The 15,771-nt window shown below is 59.5% G+C and overlaps 5 protein-coding genes across 5 annotated transcripts; 1 reads left to right on the top strand and 4 right to left on the bottom strand.

The window, feature by feature from the left end:
- Positions 1-20: 20 nt before the first annotated feature.
- EHS24_003196 (uncharacterized protein) lies at positions 21-2,184 on the bottom strand (the record flags this gene model as incomplete). The annotated part of the gene is made up of 5 exons (XM_028618895.1): positions 21-427; positions 529-1,477; positions 1,703-1,859; positions 1,948-2,076; positions 2,168-2,184. 5 exons carry the CDS (start codon positions 2,182-2,184, stop codon positions 21-23), a joined length of 1,659 nt encoding a protein of 552 aa, XP_028472783.1.
- A 934-nt stretch (positions 2,185-3,118) lies between these two features.
- EHS24_003195 (uncharacterized protein) lies at positions 3,119-5,451 on the bottom strand (the record flags this gene model as incomplete). The annotated part of the gene is made up of 6 exons (XM_028618894.1): positions 3,119-3,491; positions 3,578-3,775; positions 3,892-4,013; positions 5,098-5,121; positions 5,197-5,269; positions 5,321-5,451. The coding sequence occupies 6 exons, from the start codon at positions 5,449-5,451 to the stop codon at positions 3,119-3,121; spliced, it is 921 nt and encodes a 306-aa protein (XP_028472782.1).
- Positions 5,452-6,209: 758 nt separating this feature from the next.
- EHS24_003194 (uncharacterized protein) lies at positions 6,210-6,618 on the top strand (the record flags this gene model as incomplete). Its single annotated transcript, XM_028618893.1, has 3 exons — positions 6,210-6,279; positions 6,419-6,524; positions 6,579-6,618. 3 exons carry the CDS (start codon positions 6,210-6,212, stop codon positions 6,616-6,618), a joined length of 216 nt encoding a protein of 71 aa, XP_028472781.1.
- A 234-nt stretch (positions 6,619-6,852) lies between these two features.
- EHS24_003193 (uncharacterized protein) lies at positions 6,853-10,039 on the bottom strand (the record flags this gene model as incomplete). The annotated part of the gene is made up of 3 exons (XM_028618892.1): positions 6,853-7,370; positions 7,426-8,999; positions 9,159-10,039. The coding sequence occupies 3 exons, from the start codon at positions 10,037-10,039 to the stop codon at positions 6,853-6,855; spliced, it is 2,973 nt and encodes a 990-aa protein (XP_028472780.1).
- A 1,717-nt stretch (positions 10,040-11,756) lies between these two features.
- EHS24_003192 (uncharacterized protein) lies at positions 11,757-15,292 on the bottom strand (the record flags this gene model as incomplete). The annotated part of the gene is made up of 5 exons (XM_028618891.1): positions 11,757-11,811; positions 11,894-11,948; positions 12,018-13,196; positions 13,281-13,661; positions 15,283-15,292. The coding sequence occupies 5 exons, from the start codon at positions 15,290-15,292 to the stop codon at positions 11,757-11,759; spliced, it is 1,680 nt and encodes a 559-aa protein (XP_028472779.1).
- Between the last annotated feature and the right edge of the window lie 479 nt (positions 15,293-15,771).

Here is a 15,771-nt window from a genome sequence, read left to right as displayed (position 1 = left end):
CTCTTTCCCATTGTCACGCCTTAGACAATCTGGTCGGTGGACCTCTTGGAGTCCTCAACGTGGCCAACCTCCTGCTTCTCCTCGACGTGGTTGATCTTGGCGCGGTTGAGAATGGCCTGCTCACGCTCCTCGGCGGTGGTCGAGCCGAAGAGGACGTCCATCGCCTCGAGCGAGATACCCTTGGTCTCCGGGAGGAAGAGGGTGGTCAGGACGAGGGAGATGATGTTAATGGTCGCGAAGAAGAAGAAGATGCCGCCCTTGTCGAGCTTGGTGACCATAGTAGGGGTGGCCATCGAAACGGCGAAGTTGTGCAGCCACTGGGTGGCAGCAGCGGTCATGAGGCCGTAGTGGCGCGTCCTATTGTTGAAGATCTCCGAACAGACGACCCAGGGGAGGGGCCCCACGCTGAAGCAGTACGGGATAACGACTGTTTTTTGCGTTAGCAGCTGCAGAAGGTGAAAAAATCGATATTTGGAGAAGATCGGCAAAAAAACATCGACATGTCTTGGGGGGGTCCAAAAAACTCACAGAGGTAGATCATGACAGCCATGCCGATGGACGATGGGGCAGTGGTTCCGGTGACGGGGATGCCCCAGGTATGGGTCGTCTCGCTGTAAACGACGTGGGTGAACATGATGGCGCCGATAATCCAGAGGCAGATCGACATGAGGAGAACGCCGACTTGCAGCGGAAGCTTGCGACCGAAACGCTCAACACCGAACGCGATGAAGACCGAGGTGGCGACAATCTTGACGATACCGTAGATACCCGAGGCGAGGAGACTGGTGTGCGAGCCGGTAATACCGATAGCCTTGAAGATGATGGGGGCGTAGTAGGAGATCGAGTTCTGGCCCGACCACTGCTGAAGGGTGAAGACGACAAAGGCGATGACGAAGCGAACGGGGTTGCCCTTGGCGAAGATCTCGCGCCACGAGGCACCCTTGGTCTGCTCCTCCTCCTCCCTGATGGCGGCCTGGATCTCGGCAAACTCAAGCTGGAGGTTCTGGTCGTTGACAGAGACCTTGCGGATCCAGGCGAGGTTCTCGAGAGCCTTCTCCTCCTGGTGCTTGGTGGCGAGCCAACGGGGCGACTCCTTGAGGAAGGGAAGGAGTATCATCATGATACCGACGGGAACAATCTGGAAACCGATGGGGATACGCCACTGCTTGGCACCGTCGGCCGCGGTCATGAACGACACACCGTAGTTGATCCAGAACGAGAAGGCGACACCGACGACAACAACAATCTGGAACAGACCGGTGATGCGACCACGGATCTCCTTAGGAGCGATTTCCGAAGCATACGTGGGGCAGATCATGGACATGAGACCGACACCCACGCCGGCGATGACACGACCGACGTAAAACTGGTCGAGCGAGCCGAAGCAAGCGGTCTGGATAACACCGCCAATGATGAAGACGCCACAGCCGATCATGAGACCAATCTTACGGCCGAGCTTGTCCTCGATGGGGGCACCCTGGAAGGAGTCAGCGCCAAGCACTTTGCTGAGGACGTCCGAGGGACGGTTGGGCAGCGGTCTGCCGGTGTGGGCGGAGATCGGCGCCACATGCCACACACGGAAGCAAAAACCGGAAGTGGCGGAATCGGCAAATCCGGGGAAATGACCCCGCATGGTCCCGTTTTAGGCACTCTCCACCTCGCCGACTTCCTCGACGTCTTGGCACATCCGTTGGATACTCACAAAGATTGCGCCGAAGAAAGCACCACCCTGGAGGACGGAGACGATGTTGCCTTGAAGAGCAGAGAGGTTGGGAACCGCAACGCCCTTGTCATCGATCAGACCGAACTCGCTCTGGAAAGTGGGGAGCGCCAACACGCCGCCACCGAGACCAGTGTCGCTGTTCATGGTCAGCTTTCCATTTCAACCTTGCGTCCTCCTGCTTCTGGAAGCCCTCCACTGCTTCCCAGAGCTGTACGGATACCAACTAGCCGAAAAGGAAAATGCCCATGAAGCCAATGAAGGCCATCAGATAAGCCCTCGAGTTCTGGTAACGATTGCCCTTCGTGGCGGGGACGATGGACGAGTCGAGCGCCTGGGCATGGTGGTGCTCATCCCTGGTGAAAAGGTCAGTTTTCGTTCCGAAACCACTTGCAAGTACGCAGCCGATACACTCTCGCATGTCTGCGTGTTTTGCCACCGACTCACTGGTAAGCCTGAGGCATGGTGGGAAGAGGAAACGATGGGGTCGACTGTGTTGATAAGGGAGAGTGGCACTTGGCTCAAGGGTGAATGTGGGGGCCTCTAGGTGTCGATGTCGAGTATGGGGCCTCTGTGGGGTGGATGAAGGTCCCGACATTTGATCGCAACGCAGTTTACTTATACCACTCTGTCCATGCGGCGGCGTGTGTCACGGTGCAGCAGAGCGACAGCGTGCTGTCAGACACGGCCCGGACGCCGGCCCGCAGGGGCCCGGAGGTGGATGTAGACAATGCCTCTGCCGGTTCTGGCACAACCACTTGCCGGGTGGCCCGGTTGCGAGATGCAGGCCCCCGGTGCGCCCAGTGTGGTCGACGCCGAGGAGGCGCGGTGCGTAAACGAACGCGAGGCGGAGCTGGGTCGCACCGGTATGGGCCGCCGTGTGGCCGTGTGGGGCTCGGCCGCGGAAAACCTATTCAAAACTGAATCAGCGTCCGGCAGCCTGTGCACCTCTGCTGTCCTGCCTTCGGTGTCCCTAGGAACCTCTTCACATGCCCGCCTTCAAGCAGGCACATGTCCTGCACGGTGCTCACGAGGACAACGCACGGGGACAGTTCTGGGGACTCCCTGGCCGGGCCGGATGTTCCGGACTTGGCGGGCCGCATGTCCATGATCCAAACGACACATGACCGCGGGGGAGCATGTCTTGCGGAAGCGCGGTGCGGCCCCAGGAATGTCGGCCCTATCATTCTCAATCGCAGACGGGCTTGGTCATGCTGCTCGCTCTGATCCACCTTCTGCTGTGGATGGCGGCGCTGCTGGGTTTGGCAGGCCCGGCTAGGTCCCGCCCTCAGCCACATGAGTAAGTAACGTTTTTGTCGGTCGGGTGTATGATAGTAGAAAGTCAAAAAAATCCCAACATACTGCTCGTACTACATAATGTGTACTGCTTTGAGGATGCTACTGCTGCTGCTGCTGCTCCCTACGGAATCCGTTGCCCCAGCCTGTCCTCCTCTCGCCACTGCTGCCGGCACCGACGGCCGCCGCCTCGTCGCGGGGTCCGCGGGGTTCCCGGTAGTGTCCCCGGTCGTGGTGCCGAGCATTGTGCTGGCCGTGGTGGCCCTGCGCACCCTGGTTGTGGTGGTGAGTGTGGGGATGGGGGTGCGAGTGGAGGGCATGCGAGTGCGCCTGTCCATGAATAACACTGTCAAGGTGCTGTCCATCGGTCGCGAGCTTGTCCTTCAGGGAGGACGCAGCGTCGAGCAGAGCCTTGTTCGACCGATACTCGCACAGAGTCGAAGGCGGCAGGGAGAGAAGCGTCAGGATCTTCTCTCTGTTGAACAAGCGTCAGCATGCCTTTTCTCCGTCGTTACTCCGCAAGATGGATGTTGCCAGTCCAGTCTCTATTTCCCAACTCACCTCAACGCGCCAGAGCGAACACCCTCGCCCTCTTCTTCCACCCAGACGCTGAGAATATCCTCGGTCTGGCGAACACTCAGAACGCAACCGACAACGTTATCCGCTTCGTCAAACTGATCGCCGATCAGGGCAAACAGCAGGGCCTCGTACAGCACGGGGGTCGCAGGGTGGAGCAACCGGATCGTAAACTTGCCACCGCTGGGTCCGGAGTTAGCGACCGGGTTTCCGGATAAAACGTCCGGCAATAGTGTCCGGATATAGAGTCCGCGTATAGCGTCCACTTCCACTACCCCCGACATTTTCCAACAACTCACTTGACCATCTCCTCCCAGATGCCCGGGCGCTGGATACGGCTGGCAAAACAGAGCATATCCGTCACAGGTGCAAGCTCCGACGGCGAAGTGAGGTGCGCATAGAGGTTGAGGAAGGACTCGATCTGTCGGGTATGAGTCAGCGCGTGGGGTCCGGGTGCAGTGGTTCCTCGCCTCGACATGGGCAGCGACAATCCCTCATGCTCCGGTGCGTCTTGTCACCGAGGATAGAACCGAACGTCTTCCGCGACCTCGGTCCGGATATCCCAGTGGCTCGCACCAAGGTCCAGGCATAGGGGTAACACAGGAGGACCGGGAATGATACGACCGTCCACCGCACAACCAGATCCAGAGATCCCAACATCCGCAGCTTCCAGCATCTCCACTTCCAGCAGGGACATCCTGTCCCGGAACGGCGGCGCTTGGAGTAAACGCCGCATCCCCGCGGTCTATGGCCACAGTTGTACGTGTTATGTCCGCGGACTCTGGCGCCTGGTGCCCCGACAAGCTCCAAATGGAGCTCCGAGCGGAACCGGTCCAGAGCGACTCGGCGGTCGACATGGTATTCCAGGTCGGAGAGGCCATGGTATCTGGTCCATGACACAATCGCGCCTCTCTTCTCCACTTGTAGACTCCCTTTCCCCTTGTAGACATGGTTCAGAGGTGCTGTAGGGCTACCATCAGGTAGCACCACCATCAGGCAAGTAGGTAGCCCCCAGGAGGGAGCAGGGTGCAGCAGTACTTTCACTGTCAGCCGTCCGGGGTTGTGATCCCGGATCGGTACTGCGGCGAGTGTGTCCCACACACAACCTCCAGGCGCTGAGCCCGCACTGCCCATAGGGTGAGGGCTTCCCATAACACATCCACACCAACAACACCGACAACCAGGCAAGCCGTGGATCCATTGCCGGCGAGAGGTACACAGTGCTGGCTCCATCTTCCAGGAGTGAGACAGCAGAGATAGGTGCCCCCATGGCGAGTAGCTCTGGTACAACACTCCCGGCGTTGAGGAAACTGAGCCAAAGGGGTGCCAATGGCCCATGCCCACGGCACAGAACGCGCACCTCTTCGTACCTAAATCCCCCAACCTGTTCACCCAGGCAGCCGGTCATAAGGCGCCGGTGGTGGCAAATCATCGCCGACCATCTCACAGAGATGACAGTCACTGCCACGCCACGCAGACCGGAGGGTCGTCGTATGTAGGCCTACCCCAGCAGCGGGGAGCGCCACAGCCTAGTCGGGAGCAGCAGCATCACAACGACTTGAAAGGAAACACGCAGAGACCGAAACGGGCAAGTCATGACTCACCGAACCAAAGGTGGCGACCTTGTGGATCTCCTTCTCATAGTCGACCTTGGTACCAGGGGGACGGTGGACGTAGCTAATGGACCAGCTGCTGGGTCAGTCACCTATCGACGGAACGGGAACCCACTCGTGACGCAGGGGGTGACGGCCAGCCATGGTGTTGGGCAGAACAGGTGCGGCCTTGTTTCCAACGCTGAGCGAAAGACGCGATGTGCCTGTAAGGCTGGTGGTACGGCGAGTGGGAGGGGGGTTGGTCATGTTGACGTCGCTGCGTGTGGTGGGCAAGCGTGTTTGTAGAGGATGGGGCGCGCGCAGACGCAGACGCAATCACACGCCACGGTAACAAAGAGTGTGTTTCCGCGCACACGGGGGGCTGGTAGAGGTAAGTGTTGACGCGATTTGGCACGCGCTGCGTGCGGCTCTAGGCGCTGTTGAACGATGGAAAGGTTGTTGGAACGGTGAGGAGGAGGGGTGGGAGGGGGGCGAACTTTGCGTGGAATGCACGAATCGAGGCGCGTCAAACGGGGAGCCAAACGAGTCGGGGGGTTGGGTATGCTCTTGAGGAGGGAATCGAGGGGCGGTCGTCGCCGTGCAGTGGTGCTTTTGGGGTGTGTGTGAGGAGATGGCGGAGGATAGATGAGGAAGGCGTCAGATGCTGCCAAATGGCCCAAAGAAATGACCACCGACCCCGTGCCTTTTTCGCATCAAAAGGCGTCTGTGGCGGCTTGGGACGCCTTGTGCGGAACCATTTGGCACGCCTATGGATGTTTGGTGCGATGACGCGGTGACGTCATGGTATCCAGGTATCTCCTGCTGCTGCGCTCCACCTGTGCAAATGCGATACATCTTCCCCACGTCGAACGTCAAAGCGCGCGCGCGTGCGGTGCAAGCACCCATACATATTATTGACAGCAGGGTCTCTCAGTCCCGCGACATCGGTTACAAAAAGGTTGTTGTTGTACATTCTCTCTCTCAACATACAACACACACGCCCACACAACGCCCACACACACATCATGCAGCCTTCCGAGAACATCACCCAGGCCCCCATCGTCGCCCAGCAGCCGACCGCAAAGGCAACAATGAGTGAGTCGCGTCAAGGCGCGTTGCAGCAGGACGGGACTCAACTGACGCGCTTTCCTCCCATCTTCACGTTCCAACCATACGTTTCTCTTCTCCCCCCTTCTCCTCTACCGACTCGGCAATACCTACAACCCCCTACCAGACTCGACTGCCGCTCCCACCACTGCCGGTCAGCCTGAGAGCGAGCCCCTCCGTCTTCGTGGCGGTTGCCCCGGCAAGTTCTGCGGTCTTCCCATCCTTCCCTGCCGGTGAGTTAGAGGGTGTGCGGCGAGGGCACTTGAACTGACGCTCTACGTTCTCAGCGTCGACATCTGCTGCATCCCCATCCCTTGCTGCTGCTAGGCGTAGAGGTGCCTCCATTCATTTCACACTGTAGCACATTGTATCACTTTGCCTAACTGCCTGCGTCATATGAGGTGAACCACATTCCACTAACTGACGTCGTTTGCTCAATACGCACTAATTGAACCTCACGAGCTCAATGCGGATACCAAGGAAGAGGTCATGGTCGTACATTGTCATCACTGTACAAGCTAATAGCATACCCCCAAGCAGACCCTCACCGCTAGAAGCTCATTACAGTACACCAATATGACTGCCCGCATACACCCCAGCATCGTCATGCTTCCCCTCCTTCACCATGCCTTCCTCGTGGAACGGGCGGTGCGCACCGCGTACCACGATCGGGTGGTGCAGTTCCTCCAGATCATTCGCGCAGTATTCGCTGGACATGCCGTCCGAGCTGGAAATGCTGTCGCCCGGGTTGGTCGCGACGAGCTCTGGCGGACGGCGGCCGCCAGTCGTCCCGGCCTCGGTCTCCGTGTCGCTCCCACTGTCGCTGTCTCGGTCGCCGTGGGCAGTATCGTACTCGGACAATTTGCTCAGAGCCATCGAGCCGCCGCGGCGCGCGGCCCGCTTCCGGCGCATGCGCTCCAGCTCCAGCTCGCGCGCCAGTTCCCACTCGTGGACCTCGCGCGTGATGCGGTTGAGCTCTTCGCGCGCTGCGAGCGCGGCAGCGTCTGGTGCGCTGGGCAAGGACGTGGCGGGGTGGTCGACGCCAGCGCGGCGCACAACATCCACTGCCTCCATGTGGTCTGCAAAAGACGTCAATAACCGTGCTCATTTCTTCTAAAAATACAATAAACTCACTGGCAGAGTGCGTCATGCGGTGGGCAAAGTCGCACGTATAGTTTGGCGCGAGGATAAACTCGCCGCCGAGACGCGTATAGTCGCCCGGGTGGGCGATGGGGAACTGCGTAAACGCATTCTTCATGCCCTTGTAAATCTGCTTTGGGAGCGAGTGGACATTGTACTCTGGCATCGGCCTGTCCTTTTCGCGCTTGTATGGCATTGACTTGGTCATGCCCATGAGACCCCAGAGTTTACCGACCGTGTCGGTATAAAACTCGAGGTGGTCGCAGTTGAGAACGTGGCGATAGGCGGCGATAATCTTCCAGTTGCCAGACCCGACGACGACGACGCGCACATTGTTCTTTGCCAGCAGAGACGAGTCGAGGCGGGACAGTGACTCCATCGTGTAGTCCTGGCACGTACCGCACCACCAGTGGCGGATGAAGAAGACTACAGTGCGAGGTTCTGGTCCCTCGCGCTCCGGGACGTGTACGTCCTCTGGCCACCGAGGGAAGAGGTCGCCAAAGCAGACGGCGTTGCCTTTGTCATCGTGGACAAAGCACAGGCCGGCTTCCCATAGGCGACGCTGAGAGGGGACACGCCACACCGAGAACGTCTCGTCCTCTTCTGGTTCAGGAGGGAAGAGGAGGGTCTTGCGTTGAGGTTTGTAGTTTTCGTCCTCGAACAGGCCCAGACGGTCGTACGTTTCACTGTGCGGGAGGTCTGCTGGTGGCTGCTGCTGTTGTTTCTTGCGCAAGCCAAACATGTTGGACAACTTACGCTGCCGCTGCGACGTCGCCAGCGACGGTGTGGTAGACCCGTCTTGCTGGTCTTTGGAGAGCGACAGGGCGAACGTGGACGAGCGGGCCGTGTGGTTGGGTAGAACAGCTGAACGGAGGGCACGGCTGCCGCTGGCGTCGACAAGGTGGTGCGGAGTTGACGTCAGGCTCGAAAATGATCGACGGCTCGAGCCGACACCATGGCCAAATGAGTGTTGCAGTCGGGACTCGCGCAGCCGCATGTCTGCGCCTTGTGGCAGTACGTACGGAGCCACAGTAGGCGGAGGTGGAGCAGGTCGCGTGCCATACTTGCCGGCGTACAATCCAGTCTTTGGGGGTGTTGGTGGCGCCTGGTCGCTCAGCTGTTCCGCGCTCGTTGATGGCGCGGGGGTAACTCGCGACACAGCCACGGGTGCTTGGTTACTGGCATCAGACGCGGCCGCCGACGACACTGTCGAGCTGGTAGCTTGGAGCTCCTCCACAGAACCTCTGTATATACCGACAGCAGCAGGTACCGGGATGGGAGCAGCAATGACTACACCACGGTCGAGCTCCAGCGTGTGTGGCTGCGAGGCAGGTCGTACCACGTCGAGCGGGACAGAACCGCTACGTGACACGCGGGGAGTGTTGGAGCGAGGCATGTCCTCGTCCCATGCAGCCACGCAGTGCTGGTCGCCCTCGAGGTCGTCATCTGGAGACGCGTGTCGTGCTTCATTCAGCTCGCGAGGGCTGATGATGTTGACAGGCGCGACGTCGGTGGCCAACTCGTCGATCGCAGACGCCAACATTGCGTTCGAGCGTGGTTGTCCCGCACTTTCCGGAGGTGAAGCTGGACAGGGTGCACCCAGATCTCGCCCACGCGGACCGTCCGGAAGGATATCCCGTTCATTTATTGTCGTGGGGGTACCCGTCCAGGCATGGTTACCATAGCCCGCCGCCAACTCTAAGTGGTTGTCATTCTGCGGCTTAAACCTTAAGGGGGCTTCCACTTGGCGACCGTTCGCGGAAGCAGCGGCGGTGATCGTGTCGCTTGTAGCCACGTCTTCGTCTGTCGCGGTGTCGGAACCATGGTCGCCGCAGGGTATGTCGAGGTAATGTGGCTGGACATGGAACAGCAAGCTCGAGCGCGGTGGTGCCACAGCGTCGAGCAGGGTGGGAATGGTGGGCGTGTCCGGGGTCGCCAGTGTGGCAGTTCCGGTGGATGCAGGCGACCAACGTTCAGCATGAAGGGCCTCTGTGGAAGCCGTAAAATCGGGGGTACGCGGGCCACCATCTGGTATGGCCTGCGCGTTGACGTGGACGGGGAAGAAAAAGGCGTTATGGCTGTCTTGGTGGGGTGCCGGATGGTAATCGTCTTGCCCAGTCGCCGGCCACAATATCCCCATGGTACCGTGGTCACAATCCAGGCCAGTTACCTGTGGGATCTCTGGCGCACCCGAGTACACAATGTCATCGGTGGACAGGGCGCCCAGCTTCGAGTCTAGTGCTAACAGCACCCCGGATCGTGGATGGACGCTTGGTGTTGTCTGGCCATCGTGGTCGTCGTCGAACTGGTCGAGAGTGATGGAGGGAGAGGCCGGTGTCTGTTCACATTCCCGGCCGCCAAACGTGCCAGCAAGAGACGGGGCGAGGGAAGGAGCGTACGACACGCGCTTGGATGACCCGCGTTTGTCTCGCTGACCACCGTCGCTGCTGCCTGCCTCCTTCTGCACCAGAGCGAGCTTGAGCGACAAGGAGCGAGAGATGGACGGTGGTGGTAGGGAAGGGGACGTTGATGGGACTGGGGAAACAGCGACGGGTATGCCAAAGCCGTCGCCAAAAGTAGGGTTTCGGCCCGCGGAGTAGATCGACATGGCGGAGGGAGGGGGGACGGGTCGCACGGGTGGCGTTGTTGTTGATTGTTCTAGTCAAGAAACATGAAGGTGATTGTACAACGATACGAGAGTCTTGGGGTTGCGGATTCGTTGGTGAACGACGAGCGGTTGTTCCGTTCTTCACCACTCCGTCTGCCGGTGGCCGGTGGTAGGTTCACACAGGCAGGTGGGTGACTGATTTGGCTTCAGTTTCGGCTTGGTCGAGCGCATCGAGGCCCTGTGTTCTTTCCGCGCGTCTCAGTGCCGCCTTACGGGTCCCCCGTCGCCCATGCTTGCCAAACGCGCACACCTGGCAATGCTCGCTTCTCCAACCTGAATGCATGTACGTAGCATCTGCAGAGACCCAGAGGGCGAGGCTCTCGTCAGCTGCAAGCGACCCATTGGCTCGGCACCTCCCGCGGCACACTCTCCGAAGGAAACACCAGACACAAGCCTCGATAGGATGGCTACAGGTCTTTCGTCGGGCCCTAGGAACACCCAGCTTTCCCGCGTGACAAGTTGAAAGACTAATCACGTACCGCAAGAACCATTTGGCCATTTGGACAATCTGCCTGCCTCGCGTGGCAGAGCATGGCATATGCCGTATGTAATACAGGTGCCATAGCGGTACCCTCCGCCAGGCTGCACAGCTGGTTGCTGGGCGAGAATGCAATATGCCGTGGCGCCGCGGCTCTCCGTAGCTTACAGGCCGGACGCTGGAGGACAGAGGGCCAAGTGCATGCAGGCCTGGGTAGCCCATCCGCTACTGCCAATGATGAGCTCGGCTTATGGCGCAAGACATACCTGTGAATGCTGTGCGCTTTTACACACTTCAGCCCAGCATTTCCGGAGTGGCCCAGCTCACAACTTCGGTAGGTCTGCCACCGATACTCGTCTTGCAGCAATCTAACCGGACAATATATGCTTGAGGGGCACATGTCCTCAGGACAGGTACAAAGGTTGTGTTCTCTAGAAGCATGACGTGGATCTCTGTCACTGAAGCAGTGAGTGCGGCGTGACACAACTGGAAGGTTGTGACAGATGGAAGGAAGAGACTTTTCCTTTGGGTCCAACGATGACATGATTGCTAGGTTGCTAACACATTTACGGTTGTGACCACGCACACAAGGACAGCGCCGCAACCCCATGTAGCCAGCAACCCATGCCGGCAGCCCATCTGACCAAAGGCCAAAGGGCCAACAGGACCCGCAAGGCAACACAAACGCGCAAATGCTAACGCTCAACGTGATCTCGTCGCTAGCCCGACCCGGCCGGCGCCAGGAACCGGGGAGAGGGCAGAGCACCTAATGTTAGATCCATTTTGCACCCAGAAAGTCTCGTGGACCCGATACTACATGCATCTCTGCACCAGAGGTGTGTTTAGAAGCGGGTGTACGACTTCATGCAGAATTAAGCGAGCCAAAAACAGCAACTCTTGATGTCAAGTCGGTGTCTTATGGGACCCGTTAGTGTTGCAGATCAGCCACCGGCCACCAAGATATCCCAATGGAAGGCAATGGTGCAAACCAGCCCTACCAGTGTAGGCCGTAGCACCTTTCTTGACGACCAAGTCGCCGTGATCGCCCACGACGGGGACCAAGCAGTGGTATGTTGCCGCGAAAGGAAGGGGAAAAATAATACATTTGGATGCAAGTGCTGTGCTTGACTATGCGTAGATAGATAGATAAATGAAGTAGATGTGTCGATGATCTTGCTACTAATACATTCGGTCCTCCAGCCCACGGTAACTCTCCTGCGCGTCACACCAACCACTGGCAAATAAGTCAGCAACGAGTCGTCAAAACGCCACATGTCCCGGGACGGCCAGCACAAAGACGACGCTACTGTACTCACGGGCGCTGGGCGTTCACCCAGTATGTCCTGCAGCGGTTGGAAAAGCTAAACGATTCTGAGAGGCGGTCAGCATACGCCAGCCCGGTCGCCAGTTGCCAGATGACTCTGGTGGGTCGGTACTTACGGTCATAGCCGCGGTGACCGGCTCGGTGCGAGTCGACCAGACGGAGCATGTCGGTGATCTTGGACGTGCCGGTCAGGTGTTCGCGGGCGTACGCGAACCCGTCCAGGGCCATCTGGTGAAGCTTCTCGGGCTGCGCGAGGTACTTTTCCAGCTCCCAGTGGATCCGTTCAATCTTCCAGCCGGGCTCCAGCTTGATGGTAAACTTCTCGAGCTCCTCTTCGTGCTCCGTGGGCAAGTCGCCGGCAACAACACAGCCGGAGAGGAACGCCTGGGCGTACTTTCGGATGAGCTTGCGCTCCAGCGACGAGTCAAAGACGCAGATTTGGGATTTGCGCATGCCGCCAGCAAAGTCTTCGCGGAGGGCGCGGTGGGTCGTGTACGTCTCGTGACCGAGCGTGTACGTCTCGAGCGGGTTGTTGCGGACCTCGTCGGGAATGTGCACGGTGTATCCCGGGTGAGGGTGGCGGCTGATAGGCGAGGCTGGAAGGGACGAGTCCTTTTCGAGCTTGCGCAGGTGCTCGGTGACCGTCGTGCGCAGGGGGTAGAAGCCACCATCAAAGCCAAAGACGGCTGCCTCCCTCGTCTTCTCGCTCCATGGCAGGGGGTAAAAGTCCCACGGATTGCCAGTGTCGGGCGAGTGGCCAAACAGGTGCATCTGGAAGTCGGGGAACTTGGTCCTGATGTTGTCATAGTTGAAGATTTCGTTCAGCTCGAACGCGTACTTTGTGACAGTGATGTTGTTGGATTGCTGGTACCACTCCTTCATGCAGCGGTGTTCGTGGCAGTCACCAAGCTGCTGGACGAGGAGGGTACCGCAGTCGAGACCATCGACATGCGGCATGTCCTTGGCTTTGTAAATGTCGCTCATGGTCCACGCAAAGTCAAAGGCGACATCGGGGTTGCACTGGTCGTCGAACGAGTCCCACGAGGGAGCGTGGTACGGCGTCTGGTCGGCGTTATCTCCAAGCAGGCCACCGATGTCGATCCTGCCGGCCAACGCGTGGGTAGAGGCTTGGCGTTCACGCGCCTCGTTGGCAGCATGGTGCGCACGGCCCGCCTCGATGGCAGCAACACGGTTTGCACGACGGTTGATGTTGACGGAAAGTGGGACGTCCCAGTCGTATCCTGCCCATCCTGGGCCCCAGACGTCGACGATGAGATGCGGATGGCGGAGGGCGGCTGTTGTTTAAACATGTCAGCCGCGTCCAACCTCCACATCGGAAATCTTGAAATCTCTGGCATGGCGCCCAGCGTATCACTCACCATCGACAATCTCGTATGTGTGCGTGTTCATGCGTTCCAGGTAGTCGGTGTAGTCTGTGAGAAAGAGGACGCGGCGCTTTGCCCCGCGCAGGGGAGGTGGCAAGTTGTCAAAGGGTGACGGTCCCACCTCGTCGACATTGCCCCACCACACGGGCCACACGTCCGAGCCGTCGACCTCTGGTGCCGACTCGGGCACGTCGATCTCGCCGTCTGCTCCAGGAGTGGGGGTAGGAAGGCCAGCACGCTCGACCTGTCGCCTCTTGACCCACCCCTCGCGCCAAGACTCGAGGTCGACGCGGCCGGTGGTCGCGCTCGCCTCCCGCACAGCGAGCTCGTCGGCCCAAGCGGTCAGGTTTGCTCGCTGCGCATTGAGCTCCGTCACTATCAAGATAGCAAGGATTGGGATCGCGAGGGATAACGCGAGCAAGACGGCACGCCGCCGGGCAAATGTGTCGAGGCTGGACAGACGCGATGAGGTCCCCCGTCGCCGGGGGTTGGATAAGGGCAACAAAGGGGGGGAGGTTGGTGGTGAGGTTGGGGAGAGGGAGGAGCGGGAGGATTGGGATGAGGTAGGGGAGGACGATCGTCGCCGCCTTGAAGCAAAGAACGCGCGGGGCAACAAGCTGAGCACATCTGTTGTCACGGCCGTGTCCGCCGGCGCGGCGATCGAAAACCAGCTGCTGGACGTTGATGTCCGGTCTTTCGGCTTCCGATTGCGGTTGTTGGATTTCATGGTGATAGGAGTGGGGTAGTGGGGAAGAGCGTGTAGCTCATGATAGATGTAGTAGAGGGAATGTATGCGGTTGCGTGTGGGTGGGTGGGCTGAGCTCGGACGGACGGACGGGGGCAGTCGACTGCGCAATGGACGCAGAGTCACCGAGACGTTGGAATCTTAGGGGTTGCGAGGGCGGCGATTGAGGAGCAACAAGAGAGAAAGAGAGAGGATCACATCAGAGCAGCAGTGACACGTCCCAAGACAATCAAGTTTTGGGCCTCGTAGTGCGGCCCTGACATGGGCTCTTGATGCATGATGACCTTGGGTGCAGTGGCGCGCGCTCTACCCTGGCGCTGGTACCCAACCGGCCTCTCGTTCGTCTTGGCTATCACACTCTGTACGCCCAACTCTCCGCAGGCCTCTGCGGGTTTGCCGAACCTCTCATGCCCTGTGCCGGCGGAATGGTCCCCCCCAGCTGACGTCGCTCTCAGCGTGGGGGAGAATGGTGGCGCTGACGGCTGGCATGTACTGAAAGGCTCTCCTTTGTGCATTGTTGCGTGGACACGTCCGGGCTCACGGGCAAGGGGTTGACGAGGGGGTTGCTGTCCGATGAGTTGAAACGTTGCAAGGTCCCTCCCACACGATGTCAGACTTGGCAACACAGAGGCACAGTACAGACACCAGGCGCGTCCTGAGCTGCGCAAGCTGGTGGGTCGCGGGGAGAGACAAGCAGGTCTCCACCTTTTGCGAGCCATGGGCACAGAGTGTGGCTCAATCTCTTGGCATTCAGGAAAAAATCATCACAGCAGGACCCATGGAGCCTGCCGACCGTGCCGACGAGGCGCTGGGCACACGACCAAAGCACCAATGGTGCGCAGCGCATACCACACATGCTGCATAACGTCTTTGCATGCGCTTTGCTGCGCAAACAGCTAATGGCGTTCCCCCACAGTCAAGCCCCACTCAAAGTGGCCGACCGCCACACTGCGAAGATGAAGGAAAAAAACATACCGAAAAAGATGTCACAACCGGCCAGGCCACCTGGCCACCAGGAGAGATGGGATCAACGTCGGCCGGACTGCGGAGCTAATCGTCGTCTGAAAATTAAACAGCGTTTAGCGCGCAGCGATAGCAAAAGAGCAGAGGGTGGTACGTACCACCTTGCTGCGGCAAAGGTCCGCCAGCCGCTGCGGTGCTGCGGAGTCCTCGGTCGAACGTTCTGCGTGGGTCCGTCGCCCTAACAGCTGGCAGCGCGCAGTGGAGGCCGGCGGCCGTCGCGCGCGTCACACTCGGTCATGGCCGTTGGAGGGACACGCGTGTCCAGACGACAGCAACCTGCCACAATCTGCCAAGCAATGCGGCACCCCACCGTATCACCGTGTGTACCCTTTTGGGTCGTTCCTTTGCGGAAACCCCACGGCGGGCTTGAGCGACGCCGCAGTCCACCGTCGTCCGCGGTGTGGACGGCCAAGGCAACACCAAGCAAGCAACCTCCGAGAGCCCTACAAAGGCGACGTTGCGGGAGCACTGGCCGGGTACGCATTGGCGCGGCAGCCACAGCGGCGCAGGCAAGCATAGTCTACTGCGGCGTCGGTTGGCGGCTTGGCTAAAGCATCACGCTGCAAGTTCCAAGCAGGGTCAAGATGCCGACGCGAGGCGCCTCTGGCGGGAAGACCGTTTGAGGCGGACCCGACGGCGCTGATAAGCGTGTGTGCAGTGCGGTGAGCGCACTGGTGTGCAGTTGAGGTGTCTATTGATGTGTCTATCGCAATGCCT

This window comes from Apiotrichum porosum (genome assembly GCF_003942205.1).
Source record: "Apiotrichum porosum strain DSM 27194 chromosome Unknown scaffold_15, whole genome shotgun sequence".
Lineage (NCBI taxonomy): Eukaryota > Fungi > Basidiomycota > Tremellomycetes > Trichosporonales > Trichosporonaceae > Apiotrichum > Apiotrichum porosum.
Note: the sequence above shows the minus strand (reverse complement) of the source record. Positions and strands in the feature narration are given on the sequence as shown.